General features: G+C 48.1%; 1 protein-coding gene across 1 annotated transcript in view; it reads right to left on the reverse strand.

The window, feature by feature from the left end:
- Positions 1-202: 202 nt before the first annotated feature.
- PSMD1 (proteasome 26S subunit, non-ATPase 1) overlaps positions 203-24,685 on the reverse strand; it is an 81,912-nt gene continuing 57,429 nt past the window's right edge. The window contains exons 19-25 of the mRNA XM_035133918.3: positions 15,768-15,870; positions 11,532-11,701; positions 7,373-7,465; positions 6,349-6,441; positions 2,965-3,111; positions 1,692-1,847; positions 203-426 (exon numbers count right to left, since the gene is read on the reverse strand). Of these exons, the coding sequence (XP_034989809.1) occupies positions 1,701-1,847; positions 2,965-3,111; positions 6,349-6,441; positions 7,373-7,465; positions 11,532-11,701; positions 15,768-15,870 (753 nt within the window). The 3' untranslated portion in view covers positions 203-426; positions 1,692-1,700. The remainder of the gene's footprint in view (positions 427-1,691; positions 1,848-2,964; positions 3,112-6,348; positions 6,442-7,372; positions 7,466-11,531; positions 11,702-15,767; positions 15,871-24,685) is intronic.

The raw sequence follows: 24,685 nt of genomic DNA on the forward strand, positions 1-24,685 counted from the left end.
ACTGAAGGAATTTTTTTATTTTGCTTCGACTCAGACCAACACGGCTACCTACCTGTAACATTAACAAAATGTACTCTTCAAGGCCGAAAGTTTCCCTGGTGTCAAAAACATTATGGAGGAACAAAGTCAGGTGATGCTGTGAAACTCGCCTCACATCTTTCCAAAGTTGCAGGCAAGAAATAACAAAGAACAAAGCCACCGCTTGGGTTTTTCAATTTATTTATTTTGAAAACTGGTTTCTCGTGAAAGAGTACACTAAAGAGAGCATAGGTTTTTCCTTTTGTCACCCATAAAATGTGGACTGCCTGCTGTCGGTCAGCACAGAAGCGACAGAGCATGCACTGAGCTGCAGGCTGCAGCAAGAGCCTCCTCTGGGCCGTTTCCTCAATATCAGACGTAATGCGCACCAAGCTTCCTTTAAGGGCCCTAGTAGGGGGAGAAAAATAAAGGACAGCGGAGACAAAAAAAGGGAAGGAGTTAGTGGCAACCACAGCTCTACCACCACACAGTGGCTTCCTCCAATTCTGGGCCCAGCCTCGCTTAGCTGCAGAGATGAAACGGTGGCAGTCTCATCCCCCTTCCAGGGCTATTCTTTGAAATGTTTTACTGGGTGACCTATTCCAGCCTCATCCCCAAGCTGCCGCCCTCAAATGTTTTTGCACTGCAGTCCAGAGGTTGAGGAAGGCCTAAGGAGCCGGCCAGCCAAAGGGGCTTCCTGGAGCAAGCACCTTGAAAGCAAACCATTCCTATTCTTCAGGTTAGCTTGCAACGCATGCACATCATTTCAGCAGTTCAAGAAAAATGCTTCCAGAACACGACTTGCTTTTGGGGGAGGGGGGGGAGCCAAACCGTCTGATTTCTTCAGCCAAGAACTTGCCTGCAAGGTCATCATTTGTGATTAAGTCGCTGTGACCACCAAAGCTGGAGATATGGCAAACAGGCTTCTAACTCCCCTGCTCCAAAGACTGCAGTTGATTAACAGCCAGGTCTACAAGAAACCTGAAGCTGAAGCTTGGGTTTTAGCAGACCCAGTCAAAGCAGAAATTGAAGCCGACCCTCTGAGCCATCTAGCCTGGCAAGAGCCATCAACACCAGTCCAGGAATCCAGAGTTGACACCCAGGACCTGCCACGCTGCCTCCTGTCATGCTGCAGAAGAGGCACAGCTCTGGCTAAGGCACAAGGCTGCCTGTGGGAATGAAATGGCACAGGGAACAATGGAGCCGACTGGTATAGGCAGCTCTGAGAATTCTACACTCCGCTCAGCCCCACTCAGTTCTCAACAGCTACTTGCCGGTTTTGTGTGCAGTTCTCTGCGCAGAAACTAGCTCAAATCTACTGGATTTTAGAAAGCTAGTGAATGCCGCCCTGTTCTTGTTGTTTTGAGAGCAGGTTCCAGGTGGATAAGAGCAAAGCCTGGCTTTCCTCAACATGGGGCTAACCGTGGGGCTTGTTGCCACATAATGTCAAGGCCAGCCCTGTCATTGGGCAACTCTGTCAACTGGCTTCTCGTTGGCTATTGATCCTGAATGACAGTAATGGAGCTTCCACATCCAAAGGCAGCATACCTCTGAATATTAGAATATGGCAAGCTCCATCGTACCCTGCGCATGTGATTTCCTCTGGGGCATCTGGGAGGAGCACTGTCTTGGGTTAGGTTCAGCCCAAGCAGGGACGTCTCCTTCTTACGTACCTCCATGCCTTAGTCATCAATGTATTCAAAAGGCTCCGGAGGCTCCGGTTCCTGCTCCTCCTCCTCAATCTTCGGCCCATGGGCAGCCACGGGCTCCACCAGCTCTTCTGTGTCCTCGCTGGTGTCTCTCAAGACAATGATGCCACCGATGGAAAGCTGGGAAAAGAGGAGCACCAAGTGAGTTCAAGATTCCCCGAGGCTGAGTCAGGGTCATGCGAAAGCTGCATCACAAGCCAGCCAATCCAAAGCGGGGGGGGGGGGGGGGAAGCGCTGGCCCCACCCCCTTGTTGAATTACGGCTACAGCTAAATTTAGCCCCCTGACGATCACTGCCCCCATTCTGGCACCCTGCCCCAGGAAAGGGACATCTGCACGACACAGGAGAGGGCAAAGAAGTCCAGCCTCTCCAAGGTAATGGTGACTAGAAATGGCCCACTGGCCCTCACCTAGCAGAGAGACTTCCCAAACTTTTTTTTCAATGCACCACACTTTCAAAATTTATTTATTTATTTATTTATTTATTTATTATTATTATTATTATTATTATTATTATTATTATTATTATTATTATTATTACCTTACCCACCTGGCTGGGTTTCCCCAGCCACTCTGGGCAGCTTACAGCATATATTAAAAATTGTAAAACATCACACATTAAAAATTTCGATACAGGGCTGCCTTCAGATGTCTCCTAGAAGTCAGATAGTTGTTTCATTTCCATGGCAGCTTGTGCCATACCATATTTTTAAATTTTTGCCTGGCACCTAAAAGTGTATAATGAAGGCATCAGGCAAACCTCCCTGGGGAGCACATTCCACAAACGAGGAGCCACCGCAGAAAAGGCCCTGTTCTCGTGTTGCCACCCTCCAGACCTCTCATAGAGGAGGCACATGAAGAAGAGCCTCTCATGATGATCGCAGGGTCTGGGTAGGTCCATATGGGGAGAGTAGCCATGGATAGGCCTCTCCTCCATGAATTTGACCAATCTTGTTTTAAAGCCTTCTAGTGAAGGGTCTATGATTAAATATGATTAAACCTGCTCAAAGCCAATGATGTTAAATCAATGACTTACGGTGGGTGGGAGGAATCTGTCACCCCCTCTCCCCCAGATGCTGCTGGACTACAAGTCACAGCGTCCCCCTGCTCAGGAGCCATGCTGGGTGGGGCTGATGGGTCGTAAAGTCCAACAACACCCAGGGAGTGCCACAGGTCCCCCATCCCCTGCTTTATGGTGTAAAGAGGGTCATCGGTGGAGGGATATGCATTCGACTCACGGTCTTGAAGGGCTGGTATCGGCAGCTTTCCGGCATGGTGAGGACCTTGAGCTGGGCGGGCATCACCCGGGCCGGATTGTCAAGGAGCTGGAAGGACGGCTCGGGCTCCTTTTTCTTCTCCTTCTCATCCTTCTTCTCGGTTTCGTCCTGTTTGGGGACGGGAGGAAGGAGGCGTTAGAAACACACAGAACCAAACACATATGAGAGGACAGGACCAGGAGCCAAAACAAGGCAGCAGAACCTGCCCATCGTCCAGCCTTCGTACCAGCACAGATGTGCTCCATGTCAATGAATAATAAAGGAAAATGAAGCCAAAATCCAGGCACGCCAGGCAGCCTTAACGGCTTGACTGCAAATTTTAAAAAGCAGCAGAACTTTATCCTGTCCCGTCCAAAGCTCAACGATGGGTGTTTTTCTGAGCCATAAAGCTGTCTCCAAAGATGGCAGGAGTGAGAAATCGGCCGGGATTGAAAGCTCTCTGGAGGCTACTCCAGGTACATTTTGCTCCCCTCGTGGGCCGGTGGAAGGAAGGCTTTCCTTCTGTCTTGATAAAATGCCTCTATGTCTGTGTCATGTCCCCCCCCCCCTCACAGGTACGGCCACATGTTTGGACATCACAGGAAGAGGGCTTTCAGTTCCCAGAGAGTTGGGAAGAAAAGTTGCCCGGGCAATAGAAGACACCCCGGAGCCAAAAGGACACAAAGTTCAAGGCGGTCGGAGCGGAAGACAGAGGAGAGTGGCAAGAGCCAGACAGGCTTCAGGTTCAGTTTCCTGACTCGGCTATGAACTCACCGGGTGGTCTTGGGGAAACCATAGAATCATAGAGTTGGAAGAGACCACAAGGGCCATCCAGTCCAACCCCCTGCCAAGCAGGAAACACCATCAAAGCATTCTTGACATATGCCTGTCAAGCCTCTGCTTAAAGACCTCCAAAGAAGGAGACTCCACCACACTCCTTGGGAGCAAATTCCACTGCCGAACAGCTCTTACTGTCAGGAAGTTCTTCCTAATGTTTAGGTGGAATCTTCTTTCTTGAAGTTTGAATCCATTGCTCCGTGTCTGCTTCTCTGGAGCAGCAGAAAGCAATCTTTCTCCCTCCTCCATATGACATCCTTTCATATATTTGAACATGGCTATCATATCACCCCTTAACCTTCTCTTCTCCAGGCTAAACATACCCAGCTCCCTAAGCCGTTCCTCATAAGGCATCGTTTCCAGGCCTTTGACCACTGTCCCCCTCGCCTGGCAATGTGGGGGTACTAATAAAGAATGTCCTGTCAGCAAACAGCTGGGGGGCAGAAAGAGGATGATAATGTGCAAAAATATAAAGTGATGGGATTACAGAAGAGGAGGGCAAGAGTTCGGCAAAAGTTGGAATGGGACAGACTAGGGGTGGGTTGAGGGGATTTGGATTATTTGGTATTGATTGATATAATATGGTCTGACCTCGGAATGTATTAAGGATTGTATAAAGGACCTGGCTGATACATCTGGAGACTTCGACTTCAGGGAAAGGGGGGTGGGAACATTGTTGTGTGGGTGGAAGTAAATGGGTAAAAGATTTGGATGTTAATTTTATATATTTTTGGGTAAGGGAAAGAGATTAGGGGTTAGATAATAGTAATTTTGGAGAGAGGATGTTAGTAAAAAAGAGGTTAAAGTATAAGGAGAATGGATAATAGTAATGAAAAAGTTAAAACTTAGAAAAAAGAATGTGAAGTTAGAATGGGAAAATGCGAGAATTATTTTAACAAAAAGAACTCAAGAAGGGGAAATGAGGAAGCCTGTATCTTTTTTCTTTTTCTTTTTGATTGATTTTTTGTGCTTTTTTCTATTTTTCTGTATTTCTTGCTAAAATCTAATAAAAAATATATTTTTAAAAAAAAGAATGTCCTGTCCTTCAGATGGAAGGATAGCTGCACATGAAAGCTCCTTTAAGTGGTCTATCAGCTTCCCCGGATATTCAGGACTACAACTGGAGGGTGATGGCCGCACTTGCGGGGAATGATGGGAGTTGTAGTCCAGAACTACTAGGGAAGGCTGCAGCAAATAAATGCCCAAACCAACTTCCCCAGTGCCGGCTTCCCTTATTTAGGTCTCCCCACTGCTCCTACTGCCCCCTTGACTGCTTGGCCTTCACCTCTGGTCCCAGTTCATGCCACCCCCACCCCCCCAAAAGCAAAGGACAAGCCAGGGTGGGAGGGAACACAGCTTGCTGCTCACCCACCCTGGGCAGAAGAACAGGGAGGGACAGCAAGGAGCAGTGGGGCCAGGGGTTTCTGCTGGGGTATGGGTCAGTCTCTCAACACTGGCCCTGCACCTATCTGAGAGAGAAATGGGGTGGGAGCGCCACCCCAAGGCACCTTCTGAGCAAATGACTCGAGCAAGTGATCCAGGCCACGTGCTACAAAGGAAGGTGGAGACCCCAAGAGGCTCCTGGGGTGGTGGCAACAGCAAGATTCTTCTCTGATCCCAAACATTAGGAGCAATAAAAAGGGAGCCTCCTCTGGCAACATCTCAGCCTCTTAGGGAGAAATTAGTGCCCCGGGACAATCCAACCAGATACCTGGAGAACACCGAAAAATGGGAATATTTGATGTAGCTCAGCATGCAGTTTTGCATTTCCCCATGCCTGTTCTCCTCTCCTAAAGAACTCACTTCAAGTTAGCTTGGCCAGAGTGGAAGCAAGGCTGCCCTCCTCAGAAGCAGCCTCCTCATCCACTTCCGAAACTGGTCGGCTTGGATCAGACTGCCTCTGTCTCGTTTGCTGCAGTCACATCTTTGCCCCTCTTCGGCCTGTCTCCCACTCCTTTGGGGCTTTCTCTGGGGCCCAACTGAAGGCCAGAGAGTGAGATGAGCAAATAAGGGCCCTCCCTGCCCCACGGCCCATAGCTAGGCCTCTGTCTCCCTCTCCATGCTTGACCTGCTCCAGACACCACAGTCTCTGCAAGCCAGAGAGCTTCCTGAAGGTTCGGCAAAAACATGGTGGTTTTTCCAAATAAACTTGTTCAGCTCAGGTACCACCGTAAGGTAACTGCAAACGCCACTTAGCTATGGGATGAAACCACATTGACTGAACTCATTCAGGGTTTGCTGGATTTAGAGTATAGCTAAGATCTTACTAGTGCTTTACAGCACGGGGATGTTAGACTAAGTTCACTGCTTCTCTCTCTTCCAACTGCGGTGTCAATTTAATGTTGCCTCCCTATTGACTGACACCGAATGGAGTTGGTAGATCCTTACTGACGCCTAAGGAACCCACTGACAGAGAAGAAGAGAGTTTGACCACTGTGAAGTGGCCCCAGAGGCCCTTCCTTCCTAGATCAATGCCCCAGAACAGCGTCCCTGGAAGATGATTCTGAGGATGGAGGATTACAGGCTCACCACTTCCATTTTCTCCTCTTCCTTCTTCTCTTTCTCCTTCTCCTTCTCCTTCTTCTTAGCCTTTGCTGTGATGGACAGCACAGCGGTGGAAACCTGAGCATGAGAACAACAAAAGGCTTTCAGGAGAACAAACCAATAATGGTGCTCTGAGGGTCAGGCGCAGATATGGCAGGGGGCAGGAGGCCCCAAATGGAGTGGGGGAAGAGTGTGTGTGTGCGTGCGTGGAGGGGGGTGGAAGAAGGAGGGTCAGCTGTATGGCCCACGAAGCCCCCAAGATTAGAGGGCCCCAAACTTGGAGGCCCAGCTCACTCTTGCTTCTCAAAAGGTCTGTTTCCAGAGGGTGAGCAAGCAGGAGTTCTTAATCTCCTTAAGAGCCTTCCCATGCTTCTCTGAAAGAGTCCCTGGAGCAGGGAGAGCCTCCCAGTTGGCCTTGTATCCTTTCTTTGCATGCAGAGGCAGCATCCTTTGAGGGCTGCTTTTAGGGTTAATTCACACATTACATTCTGACGTATCCGTGTACGCCCATTAATACGAATTAATTAGTTAATGCTGGGCCATTAGTGGAAGCTAGCGCAAGAGGGCTTTCCCCAAGAAGATGGGCGGAGGAGAGGGAAGACCACCCCGCTGGGCAAACAGAGATGCTCACAACCGACCAACCAATTCAGTGCTCCTCTGAATTCCACCCATAATTTATGATGTATGTTTGAAATGAGGGAGGGAAGCATCAGGGATTCAGGACTGCCCGCTGCTCCCCGCCAGGCACACCGTTTCAGGGCAAACTTAGGTTTTCTACCACACATTGTGTAAAATAGCGCAGAGGGGCAATTTCGGCTTTGATCTCAGGGGCAGAGAAGCCTCGAGACACGTGAAGGGGTTCCAATGTAGCAGCAGCAGTGACAACTGTTTCTCCTGTCTGCGCAGAAAGCCAGCGCTGGCGAGGGCTTCCTCTCTGGCCATCCTGCGACAAGGAAGGGCCTTTGTCAAGCAACCCACATGGACACAGGGAGGCCGCCCACCCACCCACCTTTTCTTTCTCCTTCTCTTTCGGCACCTCCAGCGGGGCTGGGTAGGCAAACGTGGAGGGCTTGACGTTGGATCTGTACTGCACTTTTGGCATCTGCAAAAGGAAGAGAGAGAGAGAGTTTGGAGGGCAAAGTCGGACAGGCATGGCGGGAGGCCGGAGAGCAAAGCGGTAGCCTCGTGCGGTGCCCTCGTTGGCAGACGCACACAAGCCAGGTGAAGCACAAATGCTGCCTCTGCCACCAGCCGGAAGCTTCTGAGCCATCAGGGGACTGAAACATCATTATTCCATTACGAGGCAATTTAGTCCCGGTGAGGCAGTTGTGCTCTCGCTGGCTCCCCACACGGTATACAGCACTGTTTATGCTCTTGCTTTCTCTCCTGGCTTTTCAAATTTCGGCTATGACTGGAAAAGGGATGTTGAAGGCAGGGCTGGGCAAACAGAAAGTGTTGGGTTTTACACATGCCCCAAGTTTCTAGCCCTTATGAGGCTAGAGGAAGGGTGCTTAAAAAGACGGAAGGAGCATCTTGCAACGGTTACAGTGAACTAAAAAGGCCAGGGAGGATGGGGGGAGTGGAGAGACACACACTTTATTCGACAGTCTTCTGAGGGATTTCACTTGCAATTTCCTTCCCTACTGTGACGCCTGTCAAAATCCTACAAACTTCATTGTGCAGATCCTGAATTAGGATCAAGCACAAGTACAGTGGTACCTCGGTTTACAAACACAATTGGTTCCAGAAGTCCGTACTTAACCTGAAGCGTACTTAACCTGAAGCAAACTTTCCCATTGAAAGTAATGGAAAGTGGATTAATCCCTTCCAGACAGGTCCGCTCCTACAGAGGGAGTGGGAAGGTGTTAATCTAAAGTAACACTGGCAGGACTGCCTTTGCTAAGTGTGGCCACTGGCTGCTGACTTCCCAAGGCCAAATTATAACTGAGAGCAGATGAGCGTGTTTGTGGACTGTACCACATGGGGCCTGTGTAATTCGGTCCCCTCCGCCCTCAAAGGGTCTTAACACAACCATCTCTCACATAAGCTAGTCCCCTACATGCAGGGACATATTTTTTACATATCGTGGAGAGTTCAATCTTGTACTTCACAGACTGAGACGAGACTGCAGAAAGCAGGTTTATCCGCTCATCTGTCTGTCTCTGAGAACCGATCTGCCGCCTGCACCAATCGTTCAGCTCAAGGTGATCTTGCCAGATTTGCAGGGATAAAAAGGTAGCCTGAGGTATGTGAAATTCGGGCGGAGAGGTGGCATGTGCCCAGCCTGCAAAACACATTGCTGAATTCGGCTTGCTGTTGTTGCAGAATCCGATTTACTTCTGAGACAGCATTTCCATCAGGTTTGATTTCCCCAGGACACAGTTGCTCTGAATCATGGCCATGAACACAGATGCGGTTGTGCAGAACCAAGAACAAGCAGATTTGGGCAGCAAGCAGAGAGAAGTCAGGAAGAGGCTTCTTGCCTTACTGGGTATTTTCACCTGGCAATTCAATCTGCACCTCCCTCTTCGGGAAGGCTTGGCAAGAGCATACCCCACAGCCCGGCCTGCCTGGGAATGTCTACAGTCCTCCACATCACAGCTTCAATGGACTTAGTTGAAGGAGGGAGTCTTAGGTCCGTGGTAGAGCACCTGCTTTGCTCGCAGAAGGTCATCAGTTCAATCCCTGGGATTACTAGTTAAAAATTCTGGAAAACCTTCCATCAAACGCCTCGAAGGGATGCCGGCAGTCAAAGTAGGCAATATTGGGTTGCGGCAAGTTTCACTCCCCAGCATCTCCAGATACAAGGAAGCAAGGCTTGGGAATGGTCTCTATTCCAGAGACCGCAGAAAGCAGTCAGAGTAGATAATACTGGACTAGAAGGACCAATAGTCTCAGCAAAAAACAGCTCCATATGTTCACATGATAAAGTAAGTAGTAATAGTAGTAGTAGTAAATCTTTATTATGGTCACCGACCAGCACATGATAAAGTAATGTGATTGCTTTCTGAGTCCTTCACCAACCTGGTGCCCTCCAGAGATTTGGGACTAGAACTCTTATTAGCACCACCCAGCATGGCTGAGTTTAAAACATCTGGAAGGCAAGAAGCTGGAGAAGGATGCAGAAAAGCAACCTGAAATTGGTAATGTAAATATAATGTATTCTCCTCCTATTGGCAGAAGACCCCAGGTTCTGACCAGGCACTTCTTGCACATTCCGAAACTGATACCGTGTTTCTCCGAAAATAAGACACCATCTTATATTTATTTTTCCTCAAAAAAACCACACTATGACTTACTTTCAGGGGATGTCTTATTTTTTTCCCTCCTCCTGCCACGGCCGGCATTGCTGCTGCGCCTATCACTATGTCTTATTTTCGGGGTATGGCTTATATTCCTTGAATGCTTAAAAATCCTGCTATGGCTTATTTTATGGCTACGTCTTATTTTTGGAGAAACAGGGTACTTGCAGCCTAGAAATGTCTTTTTAAAATATATATTCTCAGGATGCTGAAGGTGATGGAGCTGCGAGTACAAGGAATGCCCACAGCCCTGGTTCTGCCTGTTAAAAGGATAAAAGCAAAGGACTGTATTTTGAGGATGGCGTTAAGAGGGCTGTGCAAATCGGCAGAGTCCGAAATAAAACCATCTCTACTCTCTAAGCCGGCAAGTCATTTTTCCTAAGCCACCCCTGAGATAAAAGTCTCCGGCAGTGTTCAGGAAGTGGCAGAGGAGGAAAGGGAGGGCGGCTTCAGTTTGCTCTGCATTTCCCCCGCCCGTCCCCCCTTTACTAGAGGGAGGCCAACTTCAAAACCTGCCCTCAGCCCTGAATCTTAAACTACCTACCACGACCCTGACGATTTACAATCACTTTCTTTAACGTTGCCAGGAGACGGCTCCCTTCTCCTCAAGCCTACTGCCTGATGCAGATTCTCATCATGCTTTCCATAGCTGGGGGCACAATATCCTCTCAGAGGGGGAAGCTTGAAAGATTAACCTTTGAGAGTGCCAATGTGATGCTGTGCTCACTGCTGGCTCCCCTTTTCGCCCACAGGAATCAAATGGCGCCCGAACTTAACGAAAGGGAATATAATTGCATCCCACAAATCTATTTGAAAGGGTGAAGATGAAGAGGAGGGAGATCAGCAGTTCGGGCTTAAGGAGAAGCCGGAAACTGAGAATCTGAAGGCGGTTCCCCTGAAACTGTTAAGAGGACCAAACAATCGCCTTGGTTTTGGGGACAGACTTGCGATGAGGTCAGACCACTGATCCACCTGGCCTAGGATGGGCTTCTCCAGGTAGCTGCTGCTCCCTAAAGTCCCTTTCACAGGAGACGCTGGAGGTTGAACCAGGTACCTTCTGCAGGCAAAACACCTGCTTGTCCATTATAAGGAAGCTGCTATGCAATGAGTAGGATTATTGGTCCTTCCAGGCTGGTGTTTCCTGCTCTGACTAGCAGTTCCTCTCCAGGGTCTCAGGCAAGAGGGGAAAAGGCTTTTCAAATCACCCATTACTTAATTCCCTTTTTAAAGGAGATGATAAAATATTAGATCCAAGACATGTGTACTACCATGCTCAGCTGGGAGATCACAATGCTCAACTGTAAGCAGAGACCCCAGGAGCAAGACAAGGCCAAACCTATTTACACAACTAATAAATAATAATAATAATAATAATAATTTTTAATACCCCACCCATCTGGCTGGGTTTCCCCAGCCACTCTGGGTGGCTCCCAACAGAATATTAAAAACATGATAAAACATCAAACATTAAAAACCTCCCTAAACAGGGCTGCCTTCAGATGTCTTCTAAAAGTCAGATAGTTGTTTATTTCCTTTCCACAGGGCGGGTGCCCTTACCGAGAAGGCCCTCTGCCTGGTTCCCTATAACCTCACTTTTCGCAGTGAGGGAACCGCCAGAAGGCCCTCGGAGCTGGACCTCAGTGTCTGGGCAGAACGATGGGGGTAGAGATGCTCCTAGAGGAATACTGGGTCGAGGACGTTTAGGGCTTTATAGGTCAGCACCAAACTCTTCTAAAACCCTTCTTCACTGTAGCACCTTAGAGACCAACTAAGTTTGTCATTGGTATGAGCTTTCGTGTGCATGCACACTTCTTCAGATACCTGAAGAATCGACGCAATACCATTTCAACCCCTGGAAGGACGTACCTTGAGGTCCTTGTTAAGGCCGATGACGCAGGTCGGGGTGAAGGCCAGCGACAAAAAGTGTGAGAGAGGAAACCAGAACCAGAACTGGGTGAAGACCAGAACGCCCACCACCGAAGGCATGTGTGTGTGTCCAGTCCTCGACTGCAGAGAAATAGTCACGTTGTGGCCGCCTGGGGAGATAGCACAAAAGAAACAGAGGAGGGGAGGGTTGCTTGGATGGTAACAAAGGGCCCAGAAGAGCCACTGCAGACACCAAACATTGAAATAAAACAATAAAAGGAAATCAAACTGGGAGGAACAAGACAGGAGAAAGAGTTCACCCTCCTTGCTCCCATCCTTGTCAATTCAACTTGTCAATTGGTTCCGGAAGTCTGTTCATAAACTGAAGCGTTCATAAACTAGGTGGGTATAAACCAGGCTTCCCCAATCTGGTGCCCAGCAGATGTTTGGTGCTACAATTCCGTGTCCATGCAAGGTTCCTGAAGGCTGACGCAGGGCTAACAAGCCAACTGCTTTTTGTTCACCTACTTAGAACAATTCTTGCGAATCCTCATTCAGAGTGAGCGGTAGCCATCACTTGCCTGATGTGGCCGGTCATTCCTAGAAACACTGGGATAGATCAGTGGGCAGCGCTTGAGGCTGTTAATCTCAGGGTTTGGGGTTCGAGCCCCGCAAAGGATTCCTGCATTGCAGGGGGTTGGACTAGATAACCCCGTGGTCCCTTCCAACCCTACGATTCTATGATCCCTCTCTAGGAACCTACCACAGTGAGCACTTGGAAAGCGGGTAAGAATGCAAAAGAAGCTCTCCAGGATCAAAGCAACCGTTGCTCTAGCTTAGTGATGTGTTTGCAAACAGCGGTCAGTCAGATGTTTCTCAGAACTCAAGAATAACATGTCTCCTTTATTATTTCCCCTCCAACGCCAGGAATTCGGAGGTAACTTGCTCAGAATACAGAGATTTGACTCAGCTCTCATGAAGGTATGTGGCAGAATGTCTGATATAATATCCAGAGGTATAATCTATCTATGTAGGCTTTGCTGATTTCATCTTTGTACTGTTGCTAATTAATTTATATACTTAAGAGGTTTTTTCCTAAGAGGTTTATATTTTTTTCTAAATGAAAATAATAAATACTGTACAAATCAATTAGTACCCTCTCTCTCTGCTCCATTCTCTCTCCTTCTCCCTTATTTCCACTTGCCTGGAAGCAAAATTACTTCTCCTTCCTTTTTCCCCCATCCAGAAACCTCTGATCTTCCTGTGCCTAATAACTAACCTAGGAAGAAGGGGAAAGTCTGCAAGAGATTACATTCCCCCTCTCGACCAGAAGCAGCTTCAGATTTTACTTCCTTCTTCCTACGGGTTATAAATCTCAGCAGCAGAATTAATCCTGCCAGATAACCAACCCCCTTAATTTCATCCTCGCAAAGCAGAGATCAGAGAGCTCATCAGGTTGATGCAACGCAGAAGCTCCCAGCCAAAGCCAAACAGAAAGGTTAGGCCTACAGAGGGAGTGGGAAGGTGTTAATCGGATTTTCAGGGCTTCCAACCAGTTAGGCAGAAGGGAGCTGAAGGAGGCCACTGGCATATTTATTGCTGCTGATGAGGCAGAGGGCAGTGGGCCTAATCTATTTAAGATGCAATCAAACTTCAAGCCCTTTTACGGGGGGGGGGGGGGCTATGGAGGGCCTCCTCAGCCACCAGACCTATAGCAGACTTGCCTGGGAGTGCAGTTGTAAGCCTGACAATGGTCCAGATTTGGCCAGAAAGTAAACACCACGACCATAGTAACCGGGAAGTTCTGAATTTGTAAGATGTATTCTGAAAAGGGTGCAGTATAGCTGAGTTCTACAGGATCACTCTGGATTGCTTAAGTTGGGAAGGGGCTCCCTGCTAATGAATAGTGGGAACTCTCTCTCTCTGACAGACAAGACAGACAGACAGACAGACAGACAGACACTGTTGCTTCAGGCTGTGTTCATGTGCCAAGCACACCCTGCTGAAACCCATCATGACTTCGGTTTAAACAACTTTGGAATTTTATTTTTCAACATTTAGCCTCTTGACTTCGCCTGCCTAAAATCTTGTCATTTCCGGAGAAGCTGACCTCACCCCTCAAGCATTGCAGCCACACTCTCACAGTTTCTGCATGACACCCAAACTTTCTCTTGGCTCCCTGTCCTCAAGACCTGTCTGGGAGCAGGAACGTTATGGGATCTTGCACTGCTGCTCATCTCAGGAGCATCGCCAGGCGTTGAAGGGACAAGGGTTGAAACAGGGCTTAGAAGCAATTTAGAAAACAGGATTGCTAGGAATTCTTCCAACTCATGATCAATTTGTGCCGAGCTGGTAAAGAGTGATTTTTCTGTAGCCACATTCTGCCACTTTCAAAGCCAATTTTTCAGCATATTATTGAACTCGTGAAGAATGTGGGGTTGTACAACTTGTTCACATAACTCATAAAGCCCTCTGCTCAGAAGCAGGAAACTGGTTTATTTGCTGTCTTTCCTTTGCTCTGCACATTCATTCTCAACTCTGGACAATTTTGAAAACAAAACAAAACGGCCACCCTGCATTTTTCTCCCCGTGACTGGTTCCATGCACTGATAGCACCCCAAATTATCCTTTCTGGCTTGCCCACCTTTCTCACCTTTAACCAAGGCTTAGCTGCCAAAATCGTGCTGGCTGGGACTGATGGGAATTGTAGTTCAAAACATTTGGAAGGCAGAAGGTTGGAGAAGGCTGAGTTACAGCCAGAGAGATTTCTAGATGCCTTTCTCCCAGAACCTGCTGATGTGGTTCTGGAGATCAAGTCACCTGGATCTCTGTGGCCTGGGAATTCTCTATGGAGCTGAGAAACAAGGTCTCCAAGACCCGAGATGTTATCACTCCATCCCTCAAACAGAGAACCACGTCTTCCCATCAGCAGGCAGCTGTAAATCTTCTGTGACAATGTAGGGACAACCTGAGAGATGCATCCCTGAGAAGAAAGGTCAGCCCTGTTTGTCCAGACAACCAACAACCCGAGGCAGGTCCAATTTCAGGACGTGTCAGCCAAGTGATTCACGCAAGCAATATAATCCAAAAGACAGAATCTCATTTGGCTCTTTGTGTTGCTGATGTGCTATCGGTGCTTCTAACAACTCGGGGGACTGAGTTGTTTACAAATGCGATGGAGACACCCAAAGCAGGGTGGACAGCGACTGCAGGTTGGGTTCAGGAGCTTAATGCAAGATAGAAACTGAGGAGGCTTAAGGACTACTGCTGCCCCTTGCAGATGCAATTGACCGCTCAAAGTTGCCATGAATTCTGTGGGGTGGCCTGAGGCAAGCCAGGATCTCTCAGCTTCTGCAAAAGGAGGGTGAACATCATCTGGGGTGGCCACCAACCAGGGCAGCTTTAAAAGGAGCTTGGACCAATCCATGCAGAGCAAGGCCATCCATGGCTACCAGCCACAATGACTATGCTCTGGTCCCCCAGTCGGAAGCAGCATGCCTCAGAGCACCAGCTGCTGGGGAGAGTGCTGTTGCACTCAGGTCCTGCCTGTGGGCCTCTAGTTGGTCCCTGCGAGAACAGGAAGCTGCAACAGAGGCGCCTTTGGTGTGATCCAGAAGGACATTATCTTGCTTTTCAACAGTGCCCCCCTTTGGGTCTGATCCAGCTACAGGGCTCAGCCTCTAACTTGCAGAGCTGCTGTAACGATTACTGAGATAATGCACATGAAGCACGGCGAACGCTCTTCGCAAATTCTAAGTATCAGGTATTAACAAATCTGCCAGCTTTTAGTCTCCACGCCAGGAGCATCCCTATGCACATCAAAGGCCGGGATCCTTTAAAAAAAAAAGCTGTCCTGTGAAACCTGGAAATGACACACGTCCGTAATGACCGCAGATGCTTCAAGGCAGAGTCTTGACTATCCAAGGTCACAATGCCTCGCTTCGCTACAGCACACAAGATGGGCAATCTGTAAAGCCCCGTGCATACTGATGGAACTATACAAATAGACCCATTAGCATAATTTCATAATCATTCAAAGTACTTAAAGGAAAACAAGGACGGCGGCAAGTACACATTCTGTGGGGGAAGTGAAAAGACCAGCGTGGCTAGCAAAAACCTTACACTGGGCTTTGTGCAAGTCTGCACGTTCCAACCAATTTGTTCAGCAAATTGAACAATAAAATGAAAAGGAGCTGACTGAACCCAACACCTCCTTGCAGCAGCAGCAGAAATCACCTGCGTCCAATATGCCCTGAGCCAGGATTGCTCCAAACTTGGCCATCACGTCGTCGTGTTTATCGTTGATGACTTTGGAATAGAGCTGCCTGAACTGGCTGACCTGCAAGAGAGAAGAGAGTTGCAAGTTTTAAAACACAACTATAAAACAAAACATAACTGCAGAAGACAAACTCATCAAGGTGCAGGGAATTCCAAACACAATTCATAGAATCATAGAGTTGGAAGAGACCACAAGGGCCATCCAGTCCAACCCCCTGCCAAGCAGGAAACACCATCAAAGCATTCTTGACATATGCCTGTCAAGCCTCTGCTTAAAGACCTCCAAAGAAGGAGACTCCACCACACTCCTTGGGAGCAAATTCCACTGCCGAACAGCTCTTACTGTCATTTGTTTAAAGGATTCTGTGATCCTTTAAACAAATTGGTTTATTCATTCACCGTTCCATTTATATCCCACCTTTTCTCCAATGAGCTCAAAGTGGCATACGTACTTTCCCCTCACTCCATTTCATCCTCATCCCTCATTTCATTTCATCCTCACAACAACCCTGTGAGGTAGGTGAGGCTCAGAGAGGCAGTGACTGGCACCCAAGGTCACCCAGTGGGATTTGTTAGCTGAGGGGGGATCTGAACCTGGTTTCCCAGGTGTTCGTCTCGGTTCGACACTCCAAGCACTAGATCGCACTTATCTAGGAAGACTATGTTCAAAACACACACACCATTCTCCTTGCCCTTTAGTTTCCCAAGCAAACTGAATCCTGGGTTTAACCATCTGACCAAGTGCTAATCTGAACGGGATGGCTTGAATCAGCAGCAACAACAACAATGGTGTAATATCTTCCTAGGCAGCAGGGGCTGCCATTCCTCTCCTGCCTTCCATAAGAAGGAAGATTCTAGCGCTGGAGTCAACAAAGCCAGCCTGTACATTTCTGGACAAGGGCAGAAAGAATGTTCCAAAGGCAGGATGCGATTCCTCCCCGTTACTCAATTTTGTCTAATAAATCAAACCAAATTATGGAAGCCGCTAATATGATTCCTTCCTAAGCCAATTCCTCCGCATGCTTAGAATTGCTTTAGAGTAATGAATGGAGCGGCGTTTCCGTAAAAGCCCACGACGAAAGAAAACAAGGAAACTGCTTTACGTGCATTCGGCATTTATTTCACTGGATGGGTTTGAAGTCGCTTAACAAATTCGGGTTGGTGTGGGGTGAACTGACTAAAAGACAAGGACTTTAAGTGCTCCCCTCACCTCCCTCCATGGGCATTCACACAGGGCTTAGCTCCACAAGCTTCTCAGTCTCAGAGAACAAGGACAGGGACAAGAAGGAATTCACCCCAAGTTTTCTGCAAAGAGGATACCCTCCTGGGCCTGTGTCACTCTGATTTTATCGGGCTTTTGTGCCGTCTTAGTTAATCTGAGCTGCTGAGAGTGTCCCTGTTTTCTATTGTTTTCTGTTACTTTATAGTGCTTTCCAAATCTCCTTTAGGAAGGAGTCGAATGTAGTCTGAAATAAATCCAGTACAATAGAAACAGGGCACCTGTATTGTGTCCCGGAGGCAGGGAGGTGGAGTGGCTTGATGCAGAAGTGCAGGCTAGCCATCTGCTCTCCTGCCACTTCTCTGGGGCTCAACTGCTCCCTCCCACTGTAACTTTGCCTATATAAACTGCCCATCAAGGTCCCATGACAAACATTGATGTCTGATAGGTAGATATTTAACAACTATAGGCCTGAGGGCCTGACCCTTGGAGAAGCCTAGCCAATGCCATTTTTAGAAGGCATCTGCAACACTGACTGTCATTGGCAACAGCAGTGGTGCAGCAATAAAACTGATAGCACATTTGCCAAGCTAAGCAGGGTCCAGTAAGGTTTCAAATTGGATGGGGGACCACATGTTGAGACTCTCTGCATTGCAGGGGGTTGAACTAGATGACCCAAGGGGGTCCCTTTCCAACTGTACAGTTCTATGACTCTATATGAATCACAAGTAAATTTATCTAAAGCTATCTCCCCCACCGCCATATCTTCTCCTTTTCCTTCTCCTTCTTCTGCATGACAACTTTTTTGTGGTTTAAAAATTACACAGTTCAATTCCTCCTCTTGATCTCAAAGTTGTGGGTTCGAGTCCCATATTGGGCAAAAGATTCCTGCATTGCAGTGGGTTGGAATAGATGACCCGTGGGGTCCCTTCCAACTCTATGATTCTCTCTTCCATTCCTTCCTGGCGGCTCAGAGTGGGCAAACAATTTATTTTGAAAAAGGCACACATAATAAGACCACCACACCAGTGAAATTAAAGTTACCCTCCTGCACACATGCCAGCTTAATCCAGATATTGAATGCCAGCCCAACAAGGGAAAGTTTTACAGCTCTTCTCAACAACTGAAGTTCTCAGGGTGCCAAATTCTTCCCCTGGTACGAGATTCTGCTTATGAGGGAGGGAACACATAAAAGCCTAAAATATTCCAGCAGAGCAGGAGATGTTGTGCTTGAGCTTCTTTCAACACTTTGTGCTTGGGGGGGGGGGTGTCAGCGGGGAGAGACAGAAACCAAAAGGCATTGCAGCAGCACGTGGAAGACAGATTAAAACCAGGTTGCTTTTTGCCCAGGGTGCTGCCTCTTCATTCCTGTGGCTTCCAGAACATGTGGGCTCATGTTGTTTATAAGACCTTGACAGTTGCTATAAACTCTGAAAATAAAATAAAAAAAGATAAAGAAAAAAGTTGCTAGCCACACGGGCCATGATCTAGAATCCACACCGTAATATCAAATCTTCAGAGAAACAGATCACAGCCGGAGCTGGGAGACATTCCGCAGATCTGCTAATGTTCACACTGGCGTCTGCAGTCTGACAGCAAAGGGCTCTGCACATGATGGGGGGGCTGGCCGGACCCCTGAGACACAGCACTTGGGTATGGAAGCTATTCAGCGCCACCAGCGATGCTCTAGGATGCAGTCCAGGGACTGGCAAGCCACATCCGACTGGGAGGTGATTGATGGCAATGCCAGAGTCGGTTCTGAGAGCTTAAGCATGCCTGTCATCTGAACACAGAAGAATCACACACCATAGAGGAACCCAGATCTCCCACCCCCTTTTTGTTGCCCAAGTCCCTGATCTAAATGGCCTTCCAGAACAGCCACTCACACAGAGGTGCAGCAGGCAAACCACCTGTCAGGTGTTAGGCAATTCTGCTTGCTTTCCTGCACCCAATCACATTCACTGCACACAGTGTGTCAGATTTCTACCTCCGTACCTCAAAGGGGAGACTGGCTGAAAAGTGGCATGGCTAGAGCTGCGATGAATCATACACATACCAAGAAAGCCGCCTTTTCGGAGGCCTTGGGATTCATCATCGCAGCATTTATTCAATTTGTTGCTTCGTGCAAGCATCGCCGTGGCACGCAACTGGGGAATTACTGACCTGAGTAAACTAGAGGCACGGCTCATTTTTAACAATGAGGGCCCAACTAAATGTTTCACAGGACTACATTGATTCGTGGTTGTGCATTTCTGGGTGTATGTGCATTTTAAGTGAGAAATTCTTAGAGCATGATGTGGGCCTGTCTAGATGTCCCTGGACTACAACTTCCATCATCCCTGACCAATGGCCACACTGGCTGGGCTGATGGGAAGTGGAGTCTAGGCCCACAGGTTCCCCACCACTATCCTAACCCTCTCCACAGAAAGAGGCTTTTCCTACAATAAAAATGGCCTGCCTGCTTTTGGCATGGAAATCAAACCAAAAAAGAGGGAGATGGGGAATTTTTTGCAAACTACCTCTGACAGCTATACATGTTGTAAGTTCTACAGAGAACAAAAGCCAAAAAGGTGTGTGGCTGAAACTCTGTCTCAAAGATGACATGTAAAGCAGCCAGAGGCTGCAAAAGAACCTCTGTTGTTGTCTCTGCATTCTTTGGCATATTTCAGACCCAGGCCATTGATACAATTGCTCCAGTAAACAGTTGCACAACACCTGAAGGAAACTCCACGTTAAACCCACAAATTCCAGGGGAGCACAGAAAGCCCACAGAATACTGGACACAAAATGTACCTTCCCCAAAAACTCAGGGTTCACATTTAACACCCCCATCAGCATGTTTCAAGTCCTCATGGGACAGCAAAGATGTGCTGGGAAACATATGGGATGATGTCTGCTAAGACTCTGCAGAAGCCAGAGAGGTGGTTTGGGCAAAACTCCTTCTCCTCCCCCTTTGACTAATAAAGACATATGCAAAATAGTAAAAACTAGATAATCAATTCTGCCAAGTGAAATAATTTATATCTATTGCAGAACCCAGTGTTTCCTGGTGCTCAATTTCAAGTGCAGAATTTCAACTCCCTGCCACGCCAAGGACATAATGCACACTGCCCTGTTCATAAAGCCTACACTTGCTAGTTTGTGAATCCTACGGTATAACCCCGGATGGGGTGGGTGCCCAAAGAGAAAAATCTAAATGATTTTAGTACCCCCTCTTCCTCTAATTAACAGCAGGGATTGCAGCCCACTGGGAAGGTGACTTGCGCATTGAAGTTCTCAGCCCACCCCCCTGAAATGTGTGTGTGTGTGTGCGCGCGCAAGAGCACTTCCCTTCACAGCAAGACTACCTCCAAACCCTTCCTTCTAGACACCCTACCATTGTGGTTAACTGTCAGCTCTTTAGGTCTGCCAGGCCAGAAGACCGGAACTGGGAAGGATGTGCCGCATGGCGATATTTTTAGAGCCAGGTATGAAACCTGTCTGTGGGTTGCGTGCCCTCCACCCTCTCGACAGAACTCCGTGGCTCTTTGAAGTTTTACGGCCTTAGAAAAAGTCCTGCTGGGGTACATTTGGGTGGCGTCCAGGGCAATGTTGGAACACAGGCAGCAATTCACTCCACTTCATTTGCGGCAGGCCATTCACCATCTCAATGGCTGACAAAAGCCAGAACAGCTCAGCTATCTTGTTAACAGCACTCCAGAGCAAAGCGGCACAATCTCTTCCTCCAAAGTTCACTGGGCACAAGGACATCTACAGCAAGCCTTCAAGTCAAAAGGAATTCCGCAAGCCATGCTTTATTGGTGAGGGGTCAAAATTAAACAGGCTGGTAAAGACCTGAACAGCACTCCCCACTCAATGCCATGGAGAAAGTAACCAAGCTAATTGCAAACCGTCCAATCCCAAACAACCCTTCAAAAATCAAAATTGTGTTCTATTCTGTGGGACCACCTATAAGCATACACTGACACATTAAAATCAGGATCCTACTGAACACACATAAACCAGTGTTGCTCATGTCAAAATTACAAGCCAGTTTTGTGCCGCAAACCCTAGTTTTATGCCACCGCAACACAGACGTACTTGGGAGAGAGGGCCTTGCGAACACCTGAAGCCCAGTGTTGTCCTATCTCTTCCCAACTCCTGGTGAAGTTTTGTGCTAGCTTTGTGGTACAAACTCTGGGAACCCTCATGTCTGAGGATATGTTCTAAAAGCACAGGAGGCCACAACCTTGTTGAAGCTAAGCAGGTCTAGTTCTGGTCAGTGCCTAGATGTGTGGATGGCCTGGGAATCCTTGGCTTCTGTGATGTAAGGAAAGTGAGATATAAATGCAGAAAATAAATACGCTCTAAGCACTTGGCTGACCACTGCTGCTTTAGGTAAAGGTAAAGGTAAAAGTACCCCTTACAGTTAAGTCCAGTCACGAACGACTCGCTCTACAGGCCGAGGGAGCTGGTGTTTGTCCGCTTCTGCTGACAGTTTTTCTGGGTCATGTGGCCAGCATGACTAAGGCACTTCTGGCAAAGCCAGAGCAGCGCACGGAAACGCCGTTTACCTTCCCACCAGAACGGTACCTATTTATCTACTTGCATTGCGTGCTTTCAAACTGCTAGGTGGGCAGGAGCTGGGACCGAGCAACGGGAGCTCACCCCGTCGCGGGGCCTCGAACCACCGACCTTCCAAGCGGCACAGTGGTTTAAACCACAGCACCACGCGCATCCCCCACTGCTGCTTTAAGCTACCACAATAAGCAGCTGCAAGGGAGAAACCGGGGCCCTATTTCCCCTGACACCATCAGCCATTGTGGGGATTGGCTCCAGGCCCGGTTGAGATGCACTGCAGGTCAAAGGAGGTCTTCCCAACTGCTGCCTGAAAATGTCTTTAAGAGCGCCTGCTCTTGCTGGACTGATACATGGTGGAGCGTCCATCAGCGCCACTTTTTAAAAGGAAGCTCATACACGCTGCTCCCCAAACACGGCAGCTCAGTTTATAGCTCCAACTGCCAGGACGGCTCATTCTCGACAGCTCATAGCTGCTCCTGGAAATGAAGCCCTTTTGCCAGTCCATTGTGCAACTGACAGGCTTTATGGACTATGTGATGTTGCTCAGAAGCACCGGCTCCTGCATTTTCTGCATTCCGGCTGGCGAAGTCCACGTCAATCCTTTTGCCGAGGAATGCTGTGCTACCTGCCACGGGAGCACAGGGGTTGTCTGAGGGCACATAAGCCATACTTGCTTGCCCTGAGTGAACTGAGGGCAAGCCCCACAACACAAGCCAACGCAACAGAAACCACCAACACTGTGGCCACTCACTGCAAGGAAGGTTAATAATAAACTTATAACCTGCCCTTTTATTAAAAGTACTCAAAGCGGCACGCAACAAATCCATAAAAGCACAGGACGGTAATCCAAATAACATGCCCCATCAGTGTAAGGATTTCTGCTGGCACAACGGAAGTCCCCCCCCCCACGCCCCTTAGATCTGTTGTTGGGGTTCCCCCAAACCCCTGCAGCAGTTTTGGGGAAGGGTGCAGGGTGTGGGGGCCAGGAGAGGAAAGTTTAATTGAGCAAGCGTTGATCCTTGTGCTGGCAGGACGCACTCGTTGGATACCACAGAATATTGGATATATTGCTGGTATAATATGATCAGAAAAATGCAAAGAAATGCAACCAGAAACTTAAAAACAAAACAGAAACACAAGCCTGGCAGCTGCAAGAGTAGGTTATGTTATATATTAAAACTAGCAAGTGTAAGACTTGGCTAGTTTCACTCACATTGGAGTAAAGGTGTGTTCTGTTTCTGGTAGATGCCACATGAAGAAGGGGCTGGGTCAATTCCAACTGGGAGGCACTGCAGGGCCATGTTCACTTGCTGAGTCTCCTGAGGTGGCGCTGAGAGCAGGGGTTCTGACACTGATCTCAATTCCCAGGCAGCCCTACATGGGAGCAAGTAACTGGTCCTCTGAAGGCTAGAACCAGCACCATGAAAGGGGCTCCAAAGAAAAAAAGAAGCCAAAGGAATAGCATTTGTGGGAAGCCACAGGCAGAAAGAGTGTGCTTGAGCTCAGCGTAATATAAAAGCTTTGTGTTATCTCTTATGTCTTGGGGTCCTGGTAGGTTTGCCCAGGTCCATTCACAGTGAACTTCATGCACATGTAGGGATCTGGAGCCAGGAGTTCCCAGTTCAGATCCAGTACCCAATCCATGGCTCTCAATTTACACAGCCAATTGCAAAATAATGTGACTTGTGTGGCTAGATGCAGCTCTTTTAGTAATGCAATGCAGAGCAAAAGCAGCTTGGGTTTGAATCCCCCATGGCAGGTTGCATTTACTGCAGTGCCACAACCCCACCCCCACAACATTTAATTGGGGCCAGCCCACCCGAGGCACAGCGTGGCAACTGCCTCAGGCAGCAGAATCCACTGGACCAGCAGATCCTGATGTTGATTTGCTTCCTCCCTTGTTCCCGACCATAAGATGTAGACCACCTCTTACCCTTTCTTCCCTGGCGGGCAGGGGGGAGCCATTTTGGGGTCCGCCTCAAGTGCTGAAATGTCCTGGGCTGGCCCTGAATTTAATTCTGTGTTTCCACCACCCCAAGGGAAAATTCATCATTCCCATTTTATGGATGGGGTACTGGTGCCAAGAATGTCTGGATCTGCCAGGGCCTTGAAGTGAGTCCAGCTTCATAGGTCTTCCACGTCCAAGTCCAACATTATGCTCCACTGCACTAAGACTAACTCTCCACTCGATCTAGCTCATTTTTTGAAAATAAAAAAGGCTAATTGCTCCCATGTCTTCCAAGCTGTACAGAAATCAGCTTTGGGTCAACCAATACCTACCCCCTTTCCTTCTTCTGCAGCAAGCTGGTAAAACAATAGCATCTAGCCGGAGGGCTTATTATCCTGCTCTCTAGAGTAATCTATGAGCTCATCCAGATCAAGTTCCACTTTCCCCATCCTCGGCTGTATTCATAGATTATTAGGTAAAGCATTTACACCCGGCTCCACTGCTGAAAGGGATCCCAAAGCGGCTTGCATAAAACCATTAGAAAACAAGACAGGTCCTTGCTCTTCCGAACAGATCCTATTCAGTGAGCTAGCTTTCTTTACCTGATAAGAACTCTGCATTGCTCTACAAACTACGTGCCAGAAAGAGATACAGCCTCGTGAGCTTCTCCTTTTGTTCAGAGATAGATAGGAATGATGCACACCGTGTTTGGCTGTGGTCCCCGTTGGTATGGTGGACCAAGGAGAATAATTTCCCCTGGTTCATTGTACAGGTTGGCTTAAAAATTCAGACCTATTTTCAACGAGGCTTCGCCCCTTTTGCATCCAGTAAAACAAGTGGCAGGGCCAATTCTGTGGGCAAGCTTAAGGAACAAACATCAATATTGTCTGTGTGACATGTGCACTTTTAAAAAATTGCATACCGGTTTAGAGACTACACTGCACTTACGACTGCCTTGCTTTCAGTCTTGACTACATTTGTTCAGTGTTTTATTGGTCAATGAAATCTGAAGGTGCTTTCTATCGCTGCCTAGAATTTCAAAATGCAGCATTTTACTTAATCAAGAACACATGTTGCTCCAACTTCACAGGAACCAAGGAAAACTTAAGCATTAAAATGTTATACCTGGTTCAGCTTTCTGAGAATCTC

The sequence above is a fragment of the Zootoca vivipara genome, chromosome 5 (assembly GCF_965207765.1).
Source record: "Zootoca vivipara chromosome 5, rZooViv2.hap1.1, whole genome shotgun sequence".
In the NCBI taxonomy this organism is placed as follows: Eukaryota; Metazoa; Chordata; class Lepidosauria; order Squamata; family Lacertidae; genus Zootoca; species Zootoca vivipara.